General features: G+C 39.8%; 1 protein-coding gene across 1 annotated transcript; it reads right to left on the bottom strand.

The window, feature by feature from the left end:
• Window positions 1–512: 512 nt before the first annotated feature.
• Window positions 513–11,294, bottom strand: OPN5 (opsin 5). The gene is made up of 6 exons (XM_063291484.1): window positions 11,141–11,294; window positions 8,466–8,585; window positions 6,062–6,232; window positions 5,391–5,725; window positions 1,218–1,462; window positions 513–637 (listed from the first exon to the last, which is right to left on the bottom strand). The coding sequence occupies exons 1-6, from the start codon at window positions 11,277–11,279 to the stop codon at window positions 571–573; spliced, it is 1,077 nt and encodes a 358-aa protein (XP_063147554.1). The 5' UTR covers window positions 11,280–11,294; the 3' UTR covers window positions 513–570.
• Between the last annotated feature and the right edge of the window lie 11,918 nt (window positions 11,295–23,212).

Here is a 23,212-nt window from a genome sequence, read left to right as displayed (position 1 = left end):
AAGCTGGAAAATATGGGAGCAGGGTGCATTTGCTTTGGGAGGAGGATGTCCTCCATTCCTGCCCTGGGAAAGCAGTAAGTGGCCCATACTGGTGGAGGGCCAAGCAGAAAGTATGGATCAGCCTCTGTCTCTGCTCTGCAGCTCTTGGCCAAAGGCATCCATTGCTTCTTTGTGTCATGTGGCTGTTGCCAACAGGCTGGTGGCATTTCATTGAGAGGAAGGACAAGGATCAACAGGGTAAAATATATGGAACCTATGCTACACTGTTTATTGTACTATTACTATTTATTATACACCTATTTGATTGTATTCATTGTAATCTTTTTAAGATACGTAAAATAAGAATGATGCGGGGAGCCCCTGTTTACCTAATTAAAATATAAACAAAATGGTTGTTTTAAAAAAAATCTCAGTAACAATGGAGAAAAGTTATATTAGGACCCTGTGAGAAAATACAAGCCAAGAAAACGAAACTAAAATGGAGCTGCCACACTTTGAAAGGGACTGGGAGCAGAAGCAGCTGAGAAACAAACCCGCTGGTTGGCTGGGGAGCTGAGGGCTGCCAGGCTCCTATGCAACATCCAGTTGAGTTTCAGCCATTACCTCAGACTTGTTTTCTGTAGAGACTACATACAGCCTGCAAGGAAAAGCAAAAAAAGGTGTTTTTATATGGAATCATCACTCCTGGAGATGCTTGACAACAGATACATCATCTCTGATACATACATCTAATCTTAAGGGACAAAACTCAAATGCCCCATACATTCGAGTTACTTGAGGGCTCCTCATTCTTCATCCACCTTAGAATCAGGCACTGGGGCCATGCAGCAGAGTCCACTGTGGCTGAGCTAGATCTCACCCCCGCGGCTCTTGCTGAAATCTCTCAACTGCAGGGTTGGGGTGGGAGAGGAGGTTCAGCAAGAGAAAGACTTTCAAAGGAAACAAGCTTAGAGGGCGGGATCCTGCTTCTCCATAGCCACTGATCTTCCTGCCTCTTCTCTCCCTGGGCACTTTTCCTGCCCAGTCAACCTCCAGGCCAGAAGCCCCCTTAGTGAGGAGAAGGAAGGTTTCTGTTTGGACAAGGATCTCCTTGTTTGTCTCCTGGGGATGGACTGCTTTTATTTTTGCCTCACGCTCCTGCATCACCAGATGGGTGTCAATTACGTGAGGTCTCCAGTGCCTTTCAGATATTTCAGCCCACCTCTGAAAAGCCCCACCTGGATTTCTTCAAGGAGTTTTTCTTCTGCAGTGGCCTGAGAGCCTCTGGCTGACAACAGACTGATTTACAGTTGATGACCTGGTAAATAACAGGGTTGTACATGGCTGCTGATTTTGCAAGCAAAGTGGGCACCACTGAAACCTTTATGGGAACCGAATCTGGTTTTCCAAAAGCAGACCATACTGATACAGCCGCATACGGGATCCAAGCAATTAGAAATCCTGCACAGATCAACATCGCCACCTAGTGAGAAGAAATGCATAACAGAGAATAAGACAACCTTTTCCACACGACAGACAGAAAATTAATTCAATTGTCTTGCAGAAGGCACTGTATTATTGGAGATAGTTCTCAATCAGGGGAGCAAATTACCACAGAATTAGTGACAAAGTTTGTGAAAACCTATTTCCACTTGGCATAACAATGAGGTGCGATGTGCCCTCTCAAAGCTGGGGCAATAACTGGAAAACAGGAGGGCATGCTAGTACATACTCTCTCAGAAGTAAATCCTATTTGAGTCAGCAGGACTTATTCCTGAGCATGCAGCCTAAAAGGTTATGGATGAAAGAAGGCAGAGAAATAAATTCCATCAATGCAACGAGAGTGAAACCACCTCAAACGTGATTACAGCCACAGGAGATCTTGGTGGTGACCTTTTCTCATGTTGCTTTGAAAAGGGATGAAACCTGTGGATATAGCAAAGTACTCACTGTTTTTTCTACCACATTTGTCCTGAATGGGAAAGAACCGGCATACATCACCTTGCCTGTGTTAGTTTATGTGGCCTGTCCAAAGTTTGGGGTAGGCGTGTGCTAAAAAATGATGCCTGTCATTTTGGGGGGCCTGGCCATCATTTTCTGGGAAGCAATTCATTCCTTCTGTACATCCAGGTGACTTGCCAAGTGCAGTGACTAATATAGGTGATTTACTGTATATTAAGATCATGCTACTGTATAAAAACATACCAATAGATACAATATAATGAAGAATATCATTGATAGACTAGATCAGATTGAAATTATTGATAATTTGTTTTAAAGATAATCATTTTTTTTTCTAAAATAAAATGAAGCATAAGAGAAATGATAGATTTTAACTGGGTAGGACTATGTTCAGTTGAAGGCAATTAGGATTCTCTATTTGACTGTAAGTTTTGTTATTTTTTTCTGTAACTTGTACTGAAGTTTACACCAGAGGGCTGTAAGCTTCCTACTGAATTCGTGTTTGAAGAAGCTGGTGAGTTCAGGGAGAGCTATATATAAAGTATAGGATCTGATTGGTTGGCTTCTTAGTAAATCATCCCACTAAAGCTAGTATGGAATGAAAATTTGCCAGTTCGAAATGCTCTAATTGAGTAACAACCATAAATACTATTTTATTCAAAGTTCCTGCATAGATTAATGGAAGTAGACTTTCCTGTCCCTTCTACGCTGCAGGTCCTCCCTGCACAAAAACTCAAAGCCATAGTGTGAAGAAGAGGGACAGTCAGGCGGGGGCACCTTCCACCTACAGGAAGGGCCTTTGGTTAATTTTCAGGGATAAACACCCGTCCCCCACCGCCACCCCAGCCATGGACTGTCACAACCCCCAGCTTTCTGGGTAGCCTTTGGGGGATACCCTCATGGGAAAAAGGGATGGGCGGTTCCATTTCCATTGTCCTGTCACACATACAGTATTAGCGGTGCAGCTGACCTGTGTTCTTTAACTGGATTGTGTTCAGCTCAAGTTCAGGAGACGGGAACTATGCTAGCACTTTATCCCAGTCCTGTTTCTCTGACATCCGGCTCACTTGTGCTGGACGTGAGTCCCTCTGCGTTTCTTCCCCCCAAATATAACTGTATAACTTGTATTTTGCAGTTTCTTTCTTCTGCCAAGTTACGTGTTACCCTTTACAGTATTACAACTTTTTTCCCCCCAGGGAGAGAGACTTTGAAATCATGTTTTGCATTTTTTCTCCACTTTCTCTTCTGACCCATGTTGAGGTTGGACAACAATCTCCCCCACCCTCCGTCCTCCACACCTTCTTCTATCTCTGCCTTTCCTGCTCCTGCTCTTTTGCCATCTTCCCCCTTCCTTGGATCCTGGGCTCTTCCATGGTCCTTGGGGAGATGGAGTGGCAGAGGCAGCTTCTGAGCGGGAAGGGGGCTGCTGCATCTCCTGGTGGTGGAGGATGGCAGAGGTATCGAAGCCTGAAAGAATTTAATTTCAGAGTTCAAGGGGGAAGGAAGCCCAGCTCTTTCTGGCTGGAGGGAAATAAGAGTTGCAGGCAGGGAATTTGTGATTTTTTGTTTGTTTGTTTGTTTGGTGGTTGTTCTCCAATATGTATTTACAGAGCTGTTAACAAACATGCAATTCTCCTTCAACCAGCATTCCTGAGAGGATACAATATAAATCTATTTATAACTGCTGTAAAGAAGATTGGAAGCCACTCCTTTATATTTTTTTTCTTTTCTCTCTTCCTTCCAATCTCAGATATGCAGATGATACCACTTTGATGGCTGAAAGTGAAGAGGAACTGAGGAGCCTTATGATGAAGGTGAAAGAAGAAAGTGCAAAAGCTGACTTGCAGCTAAACCTCAAAAAAACCAAGATTATGGCAACCAGCTTGATTGATAACTGGCAAATAGAGGGAGAAAATGTAGAAGCAGTGAAAGACTTTGTATTTCTAGGTGCGAAGATTACTGCAGATGCTGACTGCAGTCAGGAAATCAGAAGACGCTTAATCCTTGGGAGAAGAGCAATGACAAATCTCGATAAAATAGTTAAGAGCAGAGACATCACACTGACAACAAAGGTCCGCATAGTTAAAGCAATGGTATTCCCCGTAGTAACATATGGCTGCGAGAGCTGGACCATAAGGAAGGCTGAGAGAAGGAAGAGAGATGCTTTTGAACTGTGGTGTTGGAGGAAAATTCTGAGAGTGCCTTGGACTGCAAGAAGATCCAACCAGTCCATCCTCCAGGAAATAAAGCCAGACTGCTCACTTGAGGGAATGATATTAAAGGCCAAACTGAAATACTTTGGCCACATAATGAGAAGACAGGACACCCTGGAGAAGATGCTGATACTAGGGAGAGTGGAAGGCAAAAGGAAGAGGGGCCGACCAAGGGCAAGGTGGATGGATGATATTCTAGAGGTGACGGACTCGTCCCTGGGGGAGCTGGGGGTGTTGACGACCGACAGGAAGCTCTGGCATGGGCTGGTCCATGAAGTCACGAAGAGTCAGAAGCGACTAAACGAATAAACAACAAACAACTCTTCCTTTTCTGTCTCTTTTCTTTCTTTCTTATTTACTTATCACTTTTCTTTTACTTTCCTTTTCTTTAAATTTGTATTGCTTTTATTCTGTAAAAAATTTCTTTAATAAAAATTAATTTTAAAAAACCCTGCATTCCTGTGTGGTCCCAGAGCCATGCATATGGCTATCAGACTTTTTAAAAATGCAATTTCAAACAAAGGCATGCTCCCCCAATTGCACATGAGAAAATTTCACATTTCTCCTCCTCTCTCACTATATACTACTTTGTGGCACTAGATTGTGCTGTAAATATTGTGCATGTACACCAGTGTAAATCTACTTGGAGGTGGTTTAGTTTTGTATGACCAGCACCTGGTGACGTGCATTGGGATCGGGGAGATTCAGCTTCAGCTTCAGCTTCACCTCTGGAAGCTCACTATCTTTAGGCCAGTAACTTTCTCAGCCCAATCTCCCTCACAGGGTTGTTGTGAGGAAACAAAATAGAGAAAGGGAAAGCTATGTATCCATCTCTGACCTCTTGATTAAAAGAGAAAAATATAAATCTAATGAATCTCAGGCTAATTTAATATCGTGCAATCAACTTTATGGTTTAAAACACTTAGAGGGAAGTGACTTGTTTTTCCCCCAGAGAAAATCTCTGACAGAAAAAAAATATCTGGCTAATGTCCCTTTCAAAATCTACTTTTAAACCAGATTCTAGATGAAAAGGCGCAAAGACTTGAAGTGAAAGGCAAGTGGCAGGTAGGGAGATTGCCAGGAGCAGGGTGTAGATTTGCCATGTTCAGTTTAGTTGCCCAAATTCCCCTTTACTTCACATAAATGGTTTTCTGTTTATGCTACTGAACCAAATCTTCTTCTCTATTCAACCCATTCTTAAAACAGAAACAACCGTTAGGGATTGTATGCACTTACCTTAGTTAGTTTCATTTCCAGTTCATGGCTATTCTGAATCCTGCTGTCATAATGAGCTACTTCTTTGCTGGATGACTTGACCTTTGCTATTATTTTAATATAGGAAAACACGATCACAGCAGTTGGGAATATGAGGCAGAAGAAAAGAATATTCAGGATGAATGCCTGCCCTGCCACTGAACCTTGAGCCAGCCACCAGTCCAAGGTGCAGGATGTGCCGAAGGGCTCAGGAGCATAGTTCCCCAAGCCAGCAAAGGGAATGGTGGCCCAAAAGACAGCGTAGGACCAGATAATGCCTAGGCAGATAAAAGCATGGTGTCTCTTCAACCAGATTCCTAGGAGAAAAAATACATATTATGAAGTTATAATTGATTAAGTATATAATACTATGGACACCCACATCTGTACAATTGTGTCTGCACACACATATATATGCAGACACACAGGACTGTAGAGAAGTGGCGAGTCAATCCCAAAGGATCACCTCACCTAGGAATTCAAGGATGAACAATTTCTAGTTGTGATTTGAAATGGAAAAGCAGTAATTAAGACCTGATGAATCACCCAAGTATGGATGCATTTCAGAGATTGTCTCACAGAGCTGGCTGGGAACCCTGGAGTGCAAACCTCGACACATCTGGGGGATAAGTTGTGTATAATTTTCAGCTTACCATAAGCTAAATAGCAGATTTTGAAATACCGGTCCAGGCTGACTGCAGTCATAGTAATAAGACTTCCGACTCCAAAGAAGAAGCCGGTCCATCCGTACCAGCGGCAGCCACTCCAACCAAAGATCCAACGGTGGGAGAGGAATGCAATGACACTAAATGGCTTTCCTGTCACTGTAAAGGAAAAGAAGAGGCAGGTAAAGGTCTGAAACAACAAAGAAAAATGAATGTAATCCTCTTTCAAGCAACATAAAAGTTATAGGAAAGAAAGAAAGAAAAAAAGAAAGAAAGAAAGAAAGAAAGAAAGAAAGAAAGAAAGAAAGAAAGAAAGAAAAAGAAAGAACCCAAGATACAGTCAAACTGAAGAGAGATAACATGACTTATAGAATATTGGTAATGGCTTCATTATTCATTCAAAGATCAAGAAAGTTTAAAAGACTTCATACTGGAAAATATTGCAGATTTTTTTCAAAATCCAATTTTAATAATTTTGTGACACTTGGTTTTAAAATTCCACCAAACATTTCAATTTCCAGATTTTCCCCTCCCAGAATTCTGCATGTAAGGTGATCATTCTGCTAGTAACTACATAAGAAGTGGTTAAAGTAAAGAGACTTTTCATGATTAGTGGTAGATTTCAGCTTTCAATTTCTGGGAGAAATTGCTATGGTCAAAATGTTTTCATTACTTGAGTTGTTATCTATTTCAAGTTCTTCCAATTAGTTTATCTCCATTCATAACGGAAAGGTAGGGAAAATTATATTTGGCCTTCATATATGCAAATTAAAGTGTAGGTTTTCTTACAAAGTAATAAATATTAGGATAGATGACAGTAGAACAACAGTTTTGCCCCAGCCAATGTTTTGCAGGCCATAAACAACGTATGGTTTTTACTGGACTCTTGAGCCCAACAATGCCAACCCCAGAAAGACTTGCTACTTTGGAAACAGAAAGGAAGCAAGGAGCTAGATTTTTTTTTTTTGCACATCTTGCATATGAATTAACTTTTGTCACGAAAATTAGTATAAACCTAAGTGTTGTTTCTTCCGAGATATATCTGACGTTTGTATGTCCAACAGAGCCACATTAGAATGTAGGCCACCCACAGAAGTAAAAAAAAACATGCTATATAGATTTGACTTTGACACCTGAAGATTCATTGGATCGGATTGGATTGTGATGAGCAATAGTGGGAAATCGTGGTATTATTCCACTCAAGGGTGCTCTTAGCATCAGAATATTACTTACCATATCCCTCAAACCTGCTCCTGAAGGCAGGGGACTTCCAGTACATACAACTGGAGTGTTATGGGGGAGAACAGCAATGGAAAATCCAATTCTATCAGCTTCTGCTTAACACTGAATATACCCATTACCTTTACATAGCTTTGTTTTAAATTGAACATTTCTTCTAATAGTATTGATGATTTCAATAATGCTTCAACAATTCTATGCTAAGACTATACACGCTTCATAACTTTCAAGCTAATTCCTCCTATATCATTTATTATACAAAATGGAGGGACTACATATTTAATCAATTTTATTCAATTTTACTGAAATTCAATTTTATTGAAATTAAAGGAAACTAAGGTTTTGACTATATGAAAGAGTCATTCATGGCTACATGAATAAATTTGGTACTGGCTAGAAATAGTAGTTGAGTTTTAGAAATTAATTGCTGTAATTAAATATTTTTTTCACTTCTTTTTTTTACTGGGAAGAAATTATAAATCATTGCATGATTTGTTTGTAGGCTTCCTTTAATTGCACAATACAGAATCCACAATTAAACATACTATTCAATAATTTTTTATTAAAAGCTATTGATATAATACAGTATGAATGAACTATAGAAATGTAGTTTTATTTTATTGAGTCCTTACTATTAGATTAGCAGAATGTTCTCATTTTTTTGAACTGATCACATTTTATTTGTCATGAATCTATTAAATTTAAGGTTTAATTGTCTAAATGATCGATGCATCTGAAGAAAGAATAAAAATAAATTTAATTGTGTAGTATTACTCAGATTTTAAAAAACTATCATTCACATATTGTTATATTCGGTAACAGCAGTCCCCACTCTGGTGCCAGCTATGTTAGACCACAGCTTCCTAGCCAAGCCTTGAGTACATCCAGTACATCTGGAGGACACCAGATTGATGAAAGCTGTTATAGATACTGCAATCAACTACACTACTACCTTTACTAAATTCCAGATTACATTTAAAATATGCACCATTTCAATTATTATTTTCCACCTTGGTTGGCATTAATCATCTGTAAAGACAGAAATTAAAGAAACTTTGATGGTGAAAACCTGTGAAGAAGACATCACTATAGGCCTGGATGCTGCTTACAGGGTCCCATATATTCATTTTCAGCTGAGCTAAAGTAGAATTACCTGAAATCCCCAAGTCACAGACTGCTAAATTGACCGTCATGATCTCTGCAGGCCTCAGCTTCCTTTTCCGTTGTATAGACATATAAATAATATATCCGTTGCCTAAAGTGGACAAGATCCCTGCAATAAAGTGAAATACAACAACAGGAATGCTATCAGAGTAGACTAAGATCTTCCAGATAACTTCCCAGAAGTGAATTTTCAGTTTCAAACATGGAAATCTTAAAAGAGATAAACAGGATTATCTCTCTCTCCGTCAGCATTTCAGTGTGGGGGGAAAAAATCACATCATTTTTTCAGTGGGAAGGATCCGTTGATAAGAATTTGCAGAGGGACGTCACAGTTTCTTGAGGAGAAAGAAACCCTTTTAAAGTCCTCCAAAAAGGTTCCAATGGAACCTATATTTAAACATGTAACAGGCACTATCCTTTTGGAATTGTATCCAAAAGGCTACATAGCCCTAACAGCTATATTATAAAAGGTAAGTTTGCTTTTTTAAAATCTCCATCTCCCCTCCTTTTCAAGTTCTTGCTCATTTGTAAAGTAGCCTGCCCCAGCACATAACTGCTGGCATGCACATACTCACATGTGCTTACTTAGATTTTATTTATAACATTTACCTCTCTCCTTTCCTCCAGAAACTGAATACAGTTAGAGCCAAACATTATTCTCCCTCTTGACTCTTCTCTATTTCTTGTGAAATAGGTAGGCAGGTTGATCAGGAGAAGGCAGGCAATAGAAGGGGAGCAGCACTGTGGATGGGAATGGATTGGCAATTTCTAAACTAAGGAAAGATGCACAATAATCGTAGGGAAACAGTGAAACTTTACAAAAGAAACAAATGGCTTTGAGCTCATGGTCACCCCTAGAATTTGTTCTGCTGTGCTAGAATGAGTTCGGAGGAGAGAATTATAGATCTGTACAATTTTTAAAAACTTATTTAATTCATTTTCAAGGCTGCCTGACTCCTTAATGACTCTGGGCTGTTTACAATTGAAAGAGAGAAAAAAAAACAATCAATTGGAAGACTACACATTACCAATAAAAAACCAAAAAAACATGGGGACTTCACAACCACCCTGTCCCAAGGCCTGGGAGAACAACCATGGTTTTAATGATTTTCTGACTGTCATTAGGGTAGGAGCTATCTGAATCTCTGGCGGGATGTCATTCCAAAGGGCAGGTGCCGCAACACAGAAGGCACACTGCCTGGGTCTTGCAAGGTGAGCCTGTTTAATTGAGGAGACCTGGAATGCACCCACTCTGCCTGACCAGGCCCCATGCCATGAAGTGCTTTATAGGGGATAACCAGCACCTTGAATAGTACTTGGAACTGACTGGTAACCAGTGCAGCTCGTGAAGCAGTGGAGACATATGAGCATAATGCAACACGCCCACTGCTACCCACACCACCACATTCTGAACCAGCTGTAGCTTCCGGATAGTCTCCAAGGGCAGTCCCATGTAGAGTGCATTACAGTAATCCAATCTTGGCAAGTTATGACATAACACTGTTGCAGTTCCCGATGCTTCTTGAGTAAAAAAAAAAAAAAGCCTCATTGTTTTCCCACTGTTCTCCCAAAGCTGAAGGATGTTCTGCCACTTTGTGTAGGCTTCTATATGATCTAAACAATGTGCAGGGCCGCAACTGGGGGTGGTGCCAAAATGAGTGCTGGGGGGGCATCAAAATGGGCGTGGAATCCATGTTTGCCCTGGGTGACCCAGACCCTAGTGGCGGCCTTGACAATGTGGGTATACATGTGTCTATATATATATGCATGATGTGCACTAGTTAAAAAAAATCACATGGCATGTGAAGCAGATTTGCTTTTTTCCATGAAAAATTTCTAAGGAACACTTGTTCAGGTGGCAATGGAGAGGTTCCTTTCATGTTGAAGTACAATGGAATTCCTAGATATCCTTTTTGGAGTCTGTAGCCTGGCTGCTGGAATAAACTGGAACTAGCTGGTGGGAACAGCAGATTGGGATCCAGCGAGCATAATTTGTCTAAAAGCACAACATTTCTTTCAGGCTGTCTCATTGAGAAGGTTTTCTGAGAAGGTTCCTACCCTATGGAATGCATAGAAGGGAAGGTCCTTATCATGGCAGCAGTGTGAAAGGAAAAGCTACGGCTGGCCAAATTTTCCTCTTTTTTTGTGACTGAAAAAGAGATGAGTAAGGATGTAGAAAAATTCTGGCACCAGGTCCTCTGATAGCTTTGTTCCCAGAAGAATCTATGGCATCATAAATGCTAGCTAACAAGCCAAGTTTGATTAACATTCATCCTCTCCCTAAAAAAGTCCCTAGAAGGACTCGGTGTTGTATGAGGAGGATGGAACTGTGTGTGTCTTCCTTTAGCCTTAAAAAAGCTTGACATTCCTCCCTCAGCTCCGAGCAATCGGTAGCAAGATCTCTAACTTTCCTCAATAGTTCCTGGAAGGATGACATGACACCACATGACATGACCCAGCACTCTTTTTAAAAGGGAATCCTATCCTCCTTTTGAAGACTGAGTGCAACTCATACAGTATTGCTTTTGGAATTATGGTGTACAAGGTAACAAACATTACTGTATAAAATTTAAAATCAAATCAACAGCAGATTCTCATCACATAACAGAGCTGCATACATTTCTACATCTCCTTTGTAGATAAAAAGAAACAGAACAATCTTACCTATTATTAATAAATAAATTCCAGCTATTATGTCAGCTTCCTTTGAGAGTTTTGATGCAAAAGGGTCTCCATCTCGCTGGTAGTGAGGAAGATTAATATCTTGGGATGAAGCATTTTGCCTTGAGTACATTCCAGTCATATTGAAATGGGTATCTGAGAAATAAAGTAATGTTACTGAATCACATCTATCCAACCAGGAAAAAGAAAAAACAAATTATTCAAATATTAGACAGTATTGGAACAAAGTTAAAAAAAAATATTCTGGCTCAGCTATCCTCCCTCTATAATTTTGCAATGCATAGAAAGTAATATAATTTTAGCTTATGGCCTGAACCTATGATCCTCTGTGCATTACAGCAAAGAGACCATTAGCATTAAAAATTTGGATGCAGATTACTAATTAAACATTACATGTTATACTGAAACTCCCTTTATCAAGAGCAAAAACAAACAAACAATGGTTCCACATTCCCTTTCCACCTCATTAGACTCATGAGTTTGCTCATAATACAGTGCCAAGAATAATTTTGTCACATTTTCTTTAAAATAAACCAGCACTTCTGAGGTATACCTATGACTCGGGGGGGAGGGGCTAAGAATTGGGTCATTACTATTATTGGTGCAATATCTCTGTCCCAGGTAGTGTAACATCAAGCAAAAATAAATAACAAAACCGCAAGTCCCTCTCCTGAAGCGCACACAATCTACACCGATGTTGGATGGGCACAACCCTGGACAACTCAGCAAAGAGAGCGGAGGGATGGAAAAGGCAAGCCTGTTGAGCAGTGGATGTGAGGAAAACAAGGTGGTCTCCTTAATGTGCCCAGTTTTTGTTGATACTTAGACAGGTACTTCAAATGTTTAGAAATTGCTATCATATCTCAAGAACTAGCTAGTTACAGTAAGGCCTGCATAGAAGGACTAGTGTGGTATTTTACAAGTGGGTAAGAAAGCAGTTGCCAATGCTATCACTCTCGTCCCAGATGCACACCCAGGGCTATGTTCAGGTGGAAGCAATCTTGACCATGACAACATATATGGCTAGCATTGTATTTCTCATGTATTTCTATGTTGTGTCTAGTCAACAGATTGTAAATGAGTCAAACAAGCAACTGCAGTTGAAAGCTTTAAACTATCTGTATACAGACATTATAGAGGGAAGGGCAAACCCTGCTGCTCCCCTCTTAAGTGAAGCAATGGAGCAGACATACAATTTTCACTTTAGAACTGTGTCCCCAGACAATGACTGATTTGTCACCACTTACAGCTGGATTGAAAAGCCACCAATGAGTTTGGTAGCCAGGGAAGATGCTGCTGTCTCTGCTAGATAAGCAATCTTTAACTTCTCAATTTCCAGTTGAAAAATGCCCTAGAAATTAAAAAAACAACCCAAATGTATTGCCATCCAATTACATATTAAACCAGGTTCACCTGATAGTTAATATGGCATACATTGCTTATTGTCCTGGTCTGAACTGGATTCAGTAATTGAGACATATTTAGCAATTTTCAGTATTTTCAGACCTGTGATCTCCTTTTAGTCCTGTCTACCAAATTAGGAGTCACTTTTGTTTTTCACTGTGTAGACCTACAGAATATTTTTCATTCTTTCCCCCCTCTTTAATAGTGAGCTTTGGATTTTCTTTTCCTAATTCTCTTGACCTAAAAATAACAAGAATAAAGAAAAAAGCTGGAGAAAAATGGCACAATTAAATGGTATGTCACAATCCAGAAATTGCAAACTACTAAACTAGATTAATACACTTCTGCATTAGAATTTTTTCTCAGGGCTATATGATTGCCATTACATGAAATATAAATCAAATCAGTATAACCTTAACTGTACATGCTTTCTGATTTTCCACTAGGCATTCATATATACCTTCACTGACATTTTAAAATTAAATAGAAAGAGATACACAATATGTGTGTGCATGTTCTTACTTGAGTAAATGCATCCAATATTGCTTTGTTAGTAAATATAGTACATTGCCTTGCAAGGGGACCACCTTTTAACACATTGTCTTCACTTACAGTATCAGCTTCAATCAGTTTCAAATCTCTTTTTACAAATGCAATGATTTCTACTAAATTTGACTGGACTTTGAGAAAGCTGGTATATTTTTAAAAATATCTGACTCAATGGGAAGCATCAATAAGTTTCAGCAATCTTTCTGTACCAAACTGAGATTCTGAAGGAGTAATACAGGTTAGCAAGTATGTGAAAAATCTTCCTTCAATGAAGAATTCATCTAACGAGCTAAATATTCCCCCAAATGATAAGGCTTAAAAAGAATTCAATCACACAAAATCCAAAATCCATATATGCTTTCACAAAAACTCAGTGTATTTATACTCTGCCAACCTTTCTTAATGGTAAAAGCGAGACCCTAGATGTACCTTAGATCTTGAGTCTGCACAGCACTTTCCTACTTAGCTTGATCTCCGTTAGAATTAATTCTTCCAGCCTTCAGTATATCCAGGAAAGAATTCTTGTTATTGGATGCGGCAACAGGTTCAGTAGTTGAAACACCTGACCTTAAGGCTTCCTCAGATACATTTGTGCTGATTTCTGTCTGCTTATTGCCTCATCCCTCTCCCTCACTCTCTGCTTCTTCTGGAGTTGCTTGAGATCCTGGTAGCTGCCTTATGGAGCTGATTCATCTTCGAGAGCAGCTGAAAACCTTTGTGAACTCAGCAAGATCTCTGAGGAGCCAATTACACCTTCCAGAACAGACAGTAAGAGTGCGCCTGCTGGGCATCAAGCACATTGAGCAAGACTAACTTCAATCCTGTAGTCTGCCGGTTACGAGTCCTTTTATAAGGATTGACTGTATAGCTTTCAAAAAAATCAATGGTATATTTGTTTCATAGAATGGAAAACTCCATATATAAAAGCCAATAGCCACTTGTGCGGTTAGCTTCTGATCATTTGAACAACTAATGCAACTTCAACAAAACCACGTTGTTGTTAAATCAAATCCAAATGCCAGTTTAATCAATCATCTGCTTGGAATTGTAACGTTTATTTCCCAAATGATGAAATTACTATTCCCACAGAAACGTACTGCTGGAGCCCCTGGGAACTGGCACCCGAAGGTTCTGGCCAGAGATGAAAAAGGCTAAGTGCTTGTAGGGGATGAACAAATCCTCTCACCTTTCCCTTTTTTCTCTATTTCTTATTTTCTATCTTCTTGCTTGTTTTGTATATTTTGCTACATTGAAAAATATTAATAAAATAAATAAATGGATAAGGCTGCATGTCTTGAGGTCAAGGGGCACAAGTGGTCTTGCCCAGCAGTTCCTTACTCTTTGGAAAATGTCTCTTGGATTGGAGGTAAACTGGATCATGTCACCTTTTTGTACAAGAGACAAACTGAAATTTTTTATATAAAATCATTCCCATGCAAAAACCCTACAATGGAACTCACCAAAATGACTAAATAAAATTAAAAGACCAAAATAAGAAATATTTGATACAAGTTGAAATCATATGAAATCTGTTTCAGTTTATATTGAATGAGATCCATTATTTTAAGCAACAAAGTGTCTATTCAAAGGAAATTCTCATCTCAGTTGTTAGGGCAACATAGCAATTTTGGGATGTGTAATCCCAACAGAACACAAAACGAAGAAAAGGCTATGCCACAATCCTTTGCTTGCTATAATTCAACATTTGTATTTTATGCATATTTTCACACACACCTACAGAGCACTCCCTTAGTTGGGAGCAACATCATTTCACTTTTAATCTGACTGAATTGATAGCTTCCCGCAAAGAATGATATTGTGTGCTTTTAGCAGATAAATTTCATGTACAGAATTGCTTACTTTCATTCTCACATTGTTTGTTAGTTCTAACACTTATTTGGAAAATTAGATGAAACAGAAAAAAATAGATATTGGGCTTCCTGTGATATTATTTTTCATTGCTTTAGTATATAGAAATAAGAAATAAAAATATATTTCTATTTATTTAGAAAAAAAGAATGAAAAAAATACAAAAATGTATTATCAGGCCTATAATGAACAGCCAATTCAAAATTATAAATCTAGGGTGATATAACCTTTCCTTCATAATAAAATAATCTTTCTTTTTTGTTATGCCTTAGGCTTAATAAATCCATAGTTCTTCATATGTAAATTCAAGTATTTAATAAATTGTTCAAAATCATATGTACAACTTTAATTCCCCCTCCGAAATATGAATGTATTTATGCATATTAAACAAAAATGGGACAATAACAGGGCAGCCCCATGCCATATATGTCCTATCATTTTACATTTTCATCATGATGAAGATTAACAACCAACGGTTTTAAAATATTCTCTAGGCATCTGGTAAATATGAAACAATTTTTGCTGAATTAATCTCATTTTAAGATGATCAGAAACATACTTAAATTTTTTGGACTTCCAGTGGGGACAGTGGCGGCTTGAGCTGGTTTTTTCCGCTGTCCGCAACTGACCTATCAGAGTGGCTTTTTTTCTTGGGCTCAGGCAGGCTTCCTTGGAGCCCAGAAGTGTTCTCTGGATTAAGGAGAACCCCAAGAATCACCCCATGTGTTCTCCAGGCCAGACGGCTGGTCACAGCCAAAAGACCACAAAACAGCATTTCGCGATCGACTGGTATGTGATCAGCTGGGAGGTGGGGCCATCATCTTCTTCCCAAGCCGCCATGAAGCCATAATGGACCTTAAAGCTGCCCATTTCTACAGCACTAAGTTTTTTTTGTTTGAATTTTACCAAAGAGAGGCTTTCTACAACAAAGAAATGCAGAATCTCTTTGTGACTCTCATTATTTTTGAAAATTATTAACTTGGTAATTTGACTTTTTATATATAATTTGTTAAATTGAGATTTAAAGAATTTTATTTTTTAATTGCTTTTTTATTAAAGTGATTTTTGAGGAATATAAAACTTTCTCCACTGAATCTGGGAATTGGAGTTCTGATCTATTTGCTTTCACTTTCCTATGGGAATGCTGTTTGTTATTACTTTTTATTTTCCTGATTGGCCACACCAGAGATAAAAAGGCTGGAGAGAGTGTTCAACTACAGCATTAATGACTTTACCTTCCTGGGGCACTAGAGGGCGCTGTAATCTATCGTAATGTTAAGAAATACAGAGGAAATTAATTTGATATTTAAAGATCTCTACAATGCTGTTATTCAAGTCTTGGAGCATTTCTCAGAATTTGTGGAGTCCAAATTGTCACAAGAATCGAGAGAAACGATAAGGTTGAAAACTACCTTAAGAGTAAAGTGGTTTCTCCAAAGAAAAAGATGAGAATTGGTGACTTACATTTAAACAGTCAAAGGAAAATTGAGTTGTTGAAAGTTGAAGATAAGAAGACAGTGTTGCCACCACACCATGATCAAGGAAGAGAATTAAACTCTAGAGGCTGGAAGATTCTGGACAAATATTTGGGCTTTTTAAAGCAGGTTGTAGAATTTGAAATTGACAAGAAAGCTCTGTACATACTACTGAGACTTGTAAATGCCTTGGTTTACTTTGAAGGGGGCTAATTATCTAAATGTGTTTATCAGGATGGTTTCTTAAAGATTTGGATAAATGGTTATGCTGTTTTGAAAATTCTTACATTTTTGGTAAATGCCTAAGTTACTGTTTAAATGTGGTTATCAGGATGTTTTAAGTTTTTTAAATTTTGTTTTAGAAGGGAATGTAATAATGAGAATTTAAGAGCTGTATAGAAATAATGTTTACTATAATATGAATTGGAGTAAGAGATTGATATTGATTTATGTATACCTTTGTTATAGTTCGTTTTGTTTTGTGTTTTTTCACACCTTTTTAGTTCTGTTGCTTTTTCTTTGTAGGCTTGTTTCAATTTTTTTAGTTTTTATGTATATTTTGAAAATGCTTTAATAAAATGTTCTAAAAAACAAGAAACATATTTAAATTCTTTAAACTCTTCATCACTATTTTATTAATGCCTAGATTTGTGTGATTGAAGCACAATAACACTGCAGCCAAAGTTTCAGTAATGTTCAGTGCAAGATACTAACTTTTTTACATGTTTATTAAGACAATGAATGAAATAAGATTATCAAAATGAATAAATCTTAGAATTTGTGTGGAAGCACACTGAGCAAATTAAGAACAAACTATAAGACATTTTTTTATCTATCCAGGAGTCTTCAAATTCTTCTTCTTTCTCTTACTCTTTTTTAAATTTCTATTTCTTTTTTAAAAGTCATGTTTATGTGATAAATGAAATTTAAGAAAGTAGAGGCCCTGAAACTTTTTGGAGCAGTGAGTATGTTTGGATTTTTGAAAGCATGTATTTGGAAGGCAATTACACAGAATAACTGCATTGTTGTGGCCAACTGAAAGTGCCAATTAATCATAATAATCATAATAAACATAATCATTTTATGAACTTTATATGCCACTTGACTCCCATTAACTCTGGCTGGGTTACAAATTGTTTAAAACATTAAAAACAAGAAAAATTACAAGAAACAAAAAGAAGGCTAGAGATTGCAGAATAACAGACCAGGTGGAAACAAAATAAAGCAATCTGGGTTAGAAGGCTTCAGTCATCTCCACCAAAGGCTTGAGTGAAAGAGCCAGGTCCTCAAGGCCCTTTGAAACACTAGTAGGGTGGGGGCTATTTGGATCCTGGGGGGACCTCATTCCAGAGGGCAGGCATTGCTACAGAGAAGGCACGCTTCCAGGATCCTGATACATGTATAGTGTTGCTTGATTGAAGGAACCTGGAGCGTGTCAACCCTGCTATATTGAATTGGCCAGGCAGATACTATGAGGGACAGGTGGTCCCTCAAGTTACCAGGCCGTAGGCCATGTAGGGCTTGATAGGTAACAATCAGCACCTTGAATCACACCCGGAAGCAAACTGGCAACCAGTGCATCTTGCAAAGCAAAGGTGTTACATGGACATACTGAGGCATGTCCACCACTGCTCATGTTGCTGCATTCTGGGCCAGCTGAAGCTTCCAGGTGGTCTTCAAGGACAGCCCCATGTAGAGCACATTGCAATAATCCAGCCATGAGGTGATCAGGGCATGAGTGACTGTCTGAAGGGCTTGCTTGCTTGCTTATTTATTTATTGAATTTATATGAGTGATTGTCTAAAGGGCTTGGTTATTTATTTAATGTTATTGCAAGTTTTAAAAAGAGATCCTGAGAAAACAATACAGAAGCAAATTAAAAGACAATAATATACACACATCCAACAAATTAAAATATCAAAACAAAAGGAAAATAAAACCCTTCTAAAAAATTAACATGCTGAATTTATATACATCACCTAAATATATCACATGTTCATTTAATAATATACAGTATCAAATTATGCATTAAAAGTTATTTCTTCTGGTAAAATATTATGAAATTTATGTCAAAAGGAAACATACTGTGTCATTTTTTATTAGAACAAATAGCTTTTTCCAATGGTTTAGGGCTAGTGTGTTTGACTGGAATGAGGGGACCAATGCTCAAATCACCATTCAGCATGACTTTTTTTGGGTTCACAGCACTGAATGAAAGGCAGGATAAATAATACATAAAACAATACATATTTAAAAAACAAACAACACATCTTAATTCCTCAATGTTCATATTTTTTTTTCCATCAGTGGAAGTTAAACACCCAACGGCCAGGTAAAAATATTGAGAAATAATTCCTAAATTTTCTTACCTGCAAACTGAAAAGTTTACACAAGAATTAGTTTCATGTCAGTTGATTTTTTAAAATTTACAAGATGTAAAGATAGGATTTTCCGTCCATCTGTATTTTCTAACTGGAGAGCATCTGTTATATAGCATTTTCTAACCCAAAAGCATCAATTAGAATGGATGCATATTTTCCTCTTGCCTCTTGCAGCAAAACAAGAAGTACTTCACACAAAACCCTCCAGTCGATTTTCATATTCTCTGGGGCGAATGCATACTGTCATAAGAAGAAAAAGGGCGCTGAAGTGAAATGACAGCGTGCATTACATTTGCACCTTCCAAAGCGATCTGGAATAAATCAACAATGTGAAAATGCAAAGCGACTGTTGACTTTCCAACTGCTTTATCAAGGTCAGAGTGCAGCTCAAACCAGGTCTCCGGATACAGGGTCTTCCTAAGTAAACAGAGGTGCAGATCTTGGGGAGAGGGAGGAAGATTTCCTGCAAGAAGCCAATGCCAGGTTAGGGTTTAAGTAGCCCCAGCCCCAAAGGTCAGACAGTGGGGCGGGCGTGGATAGATAGAGGAAGGGGAGCTAATTTGGAAGGGGGCAGAAAGCGCGCGCGCTACTTCAGAAACAGAAGAAGTGTAAGAACCTAACTTTGGGCGTGGCAGAAGAGGGGAGGGCGAGAGGAGATCCGAGGGAAACAGAGCGTTTGCAACTAGCCCGGAGCCGCCCCTCCCGAACTGCGTGGCATGAAAGCTACTCCGGAGCTAGTGGCGAAGGAGGGCCGGCGCGAAGCTAGGCCAGGCCAAGCAGCTCGGTCCACGTGCTGGGAAGGGCTGGAAGTTCACCGGTGAGGAGACGCTGCGCAGCGGTTTGGAGAGAAGGATCCTGGGACCAGAGACAGAAGGCGATTGAAGCCCTGCAGCATGTCCAGGAGGCCATAGCAGAGGCAACGAGAGCCCATTTTGGAGAGAGGGGCAGTAGAGTTGAGTGTTCCCTGTGCTGCCCATTGAATAGCTTGCCATATAGTTCCCGTTGTTGTGTGTATCCTGCTCGTCTACCTGCATGTCCTTTCCTAAGGAGTTAAGTAAGCGCTGTAAAAACCCACAACTAGAGATGAGATAGTCCTTTTCTTACTTGACTGTCCAGGAGGGAGAGAAGTCACCTGTTAAAAATGGATAAGCAGTAGGCTTCTTGAGGATAATTCTGCAGGAGTGGAAGAAATTCTGGCTCACAAATCTCTGGGAGACTCAGCTCTTGGAACCAGGACCAGTTTCAGTGTTACAGCTGAGGCAGTTTACTCTAGCACAGTGGTTTTCAAACTTGGCAGCTTTAAGATGCGTGGACTTCAACTCCCAGGTTTCCCAGCCACTGGGGAATTCTGGGAGTTGAAGTTCACACATTTTAAAGTTGCCAAGTTTAAAAAAACACTGTGCTGGTGGTTAAGGCTCTGGATTAGAAGCCAGGAGGCTGTCAGTTTTAGTCCTGCCAGCTGCGTGACTAATCCAGTGACACTCTCTCAGCCTTAGGGAGAAGGAACTGGCAGAGTCACCTCTGAAAATGTTGGAAGAAAAACTGCAGGAACTTGTCTCTGTAGTCCTAGGACTCAGAGGCCTGACTCAAAGGACCAGAACAGCATATGCTTAAGTGACTTATGAGGGGGAGGGGGAATGTGAGAATGTTATGTGACCCCCCTCCACTGAGTTGGTTAACCTGGAGGGAATTCAGTGCAGCCCTCTATTTACTTCCTTTTGGGTAAATACAATAACTTAACACTACAAGAATAGTAATTACAGTTAAGTAATTTAAAATACATTATAGAATCAGTTTATTCCCTAAAGCAGATTTCTCCCAAAGATAAAACAAAACAAAAAAGATTGATTTAGATAGGATTTTACCTTTTTTAAACAAGTATTTGTGGATTACTGCTCTGTCTACCAGGATCATCACCACTGAGGCATGATTTAGAAATGCAATAGAATATACTCTTGATTTTAATAGGCCAATTAGTATCCATTAGTCCCAAAAGTCTGTTAAATCTGAACAGGATAATATGGATGCATAAAATGTCAAATAGGTGTTTACACATGTGTATTTTATACATTTAATATTGTATGCCTGTGATTTGATACATGAATACCAATGGAAAATGGAAATAGGGAAAATGGTGAATGGATGTGTCCATTTCACCCTAAGACCACAAAGCAGTTGTGGAAAATCAAGGGATGACTGTATGGTGCTGTCAACAGATTGCAGTAGCAAAATAAAAGCAAGAACATGGCTCTACCAAGAACAGTTCAAAGAGAAACATCACATTAGCAGCAGAGAACAAGTGTGTTATTTTCCTGCTTCCCAAAAACTCCGTAAAGATAGAGGCAAAATGGCTTCCTGGGGGGAGGGAGGCTTCCGGAAGCCTCAAACTCCTGTACCCACCAACCTGGCCCCTTTGGAGGGTGGCATATGCCACAAGCCTTCTCTGAGGAAGAGAGGAAATTATGGGGGACTCAAATGGGAAGGGGTAGTTTTCCAGCTATTCTAGCCTCAGGCTGTTCAAATGTTGTATGGTCTATAAGAGGCACCACAAACCACAGCCTGGGCCAGCTGTAGCTTTTCAAGAGCCATTTGACGACTGTACTCAACCCAGCTGATTCCCCCCTTACCCACAGATGTGTGTAGTCAGCAAATTTGGGAAGTGGCGATGGCCCTACACTCTGGGAACCTCTGTAGCCACCAGGATCTTCTTCAGAAGAGTGGTCCTTGTCCCAACACATATCCCATTGCCCATAGCCAGACCTTTTTAACCCAGCAGTGCTTAAATTGGGCATCATTTAGGTCTATCCTGGGAGTAATGGAGCAATTTGCAATTGCTTGTTTGTGAGGTGAGGATCCAGCTGGGGGCTGCTGCTGCTGAGACAGTTGTGTAAAACAGCATACTCTTTTTTTGTAGGGGTGGGGTTAATGACATAGGGAAAGGGGTAATTAAGTCAAACCGTTTAAGAACCCCTGCTTTAACCCATTTACTCACCCAGAAGTAGCTGCCCAAACAGCCAGTGTCACCAATCTTCCCAGTTTGGGGTTTAAGGTAAAGGTAAAGGTTTCCCTTGACGTAAAGTCCAGTCGAATCCGACTCTAGGGGGCGGTGCTCATCTCCGTTTCTAAGCCTTGGAGCTGGCGTTGTCATAGACACTTCCGGGTCATGTGGCCGGCATGACGACTCGGAACGCCGTTACCTTCCCGCCGAAGCGGTACCTATTGATCTACTCACATTTGCATGTTTTCGAACTGCTAGGTGAGCATGAGCTGGGATTAACGGGAGCTCACCCCGCCGCGCGGTTTCGAACCACCGACCTTCCGATTGACAGCTCAGCGGTTTAACCCGCAGCGCCACCGCGTCCCTTTGTTTGGGGTTTACTGTCTGAGAAATACAATATGGAAGTCATTCACCTCTAGTCACACTCTGTGTGATAGCCAGCAAAAAGTGCATGAGAAAAGATCTTTCTTTCCTTCCCACTCATAGAGAATTTGAAAGTATATCTCCTTCAAAGTGAGAAAAACTGTGTAAAAATGGTCATTGAGCACAAATGGGTTGGATCAAACCCAGATGCAAAAACTTGAAATGCCAGGCCCTTCTGGGTACTGTTAGGGAATATGATAGACCAACACCCCCCCCCCCATCATTTATAATGTATTTATAATGTTCTGAGTAATTCACAGTTTACAACTCCATTCCATATATTAAAATTATCTCCAGCTTGGTGACTGAGTGGTCTTCAGATTTGTGTGACACTGCATAACTTGTTCCTAGTATTGCCTGGAAAGTGGTATATTATGTAGACATTTCTGCAGACATGTGTGATCATTTTACTATCACTTCCCTATACACCTTCCCCATGTATGACCATGAGGTTTTGTCACAGGGAAAAAGAAATTCAATTGTACATTTTTTAGCTGAACTCAGGAAGGTGTTATAATATCTGCATCCATCCTTGCCTTACTTGACCTCTCGGTGGCTTTCAATACCATCATCCATGGTATCCCTTCGGACCAATTCAGAGGATTGGGGGTGGGTGGCACGGTGTTGTGCTGGTTCACCTTTCTATGGGGTCAGTTCCAGTTGGTGGTGATTGGGGAGGAGAGATCCCAGCCTTGCCCCCTGCTATGTGGTGTGCCACAGGGGTCAATGCTCTCCCCTCTCCTATTTAACATCTACATGAGACTGCTAGGTGAGCTCATCCATCACCATGGGGGGGAGATATCATACGTATGCTGATGATACTCAGTTGTACATCTCTGCCCCTGGTGAATTAAGTGATGCTGTGGATGTCCTGTACTGGTGTGTGGAGGCTGTGAAGGTCTGGATGGGGAACAACAGGCTTCAACTGAACCCTGGCAAGACTGAGTGGCTTTGG

The sequence above is a fragment of the Candoia aspera genome, chromosome 1 (genome assembly GCF_035149785.1).
Source record: "Candoia aspera isolate rCanAsp1 chromosome 1, rCanAsp1.hap2, whole genome shotgun sequence".
NCBI classification, from domain to species: domain Eukaryota; kingdom Metazoa; phylum Chordata; class Lepidosauria; order Squamata; family Boidae; genus Candoia; species Candoia aspera.
Note: the sequence above shows the minus strand (reverse complement) of the source record. Positions and strands in the feature narration are given on the sequence as shown.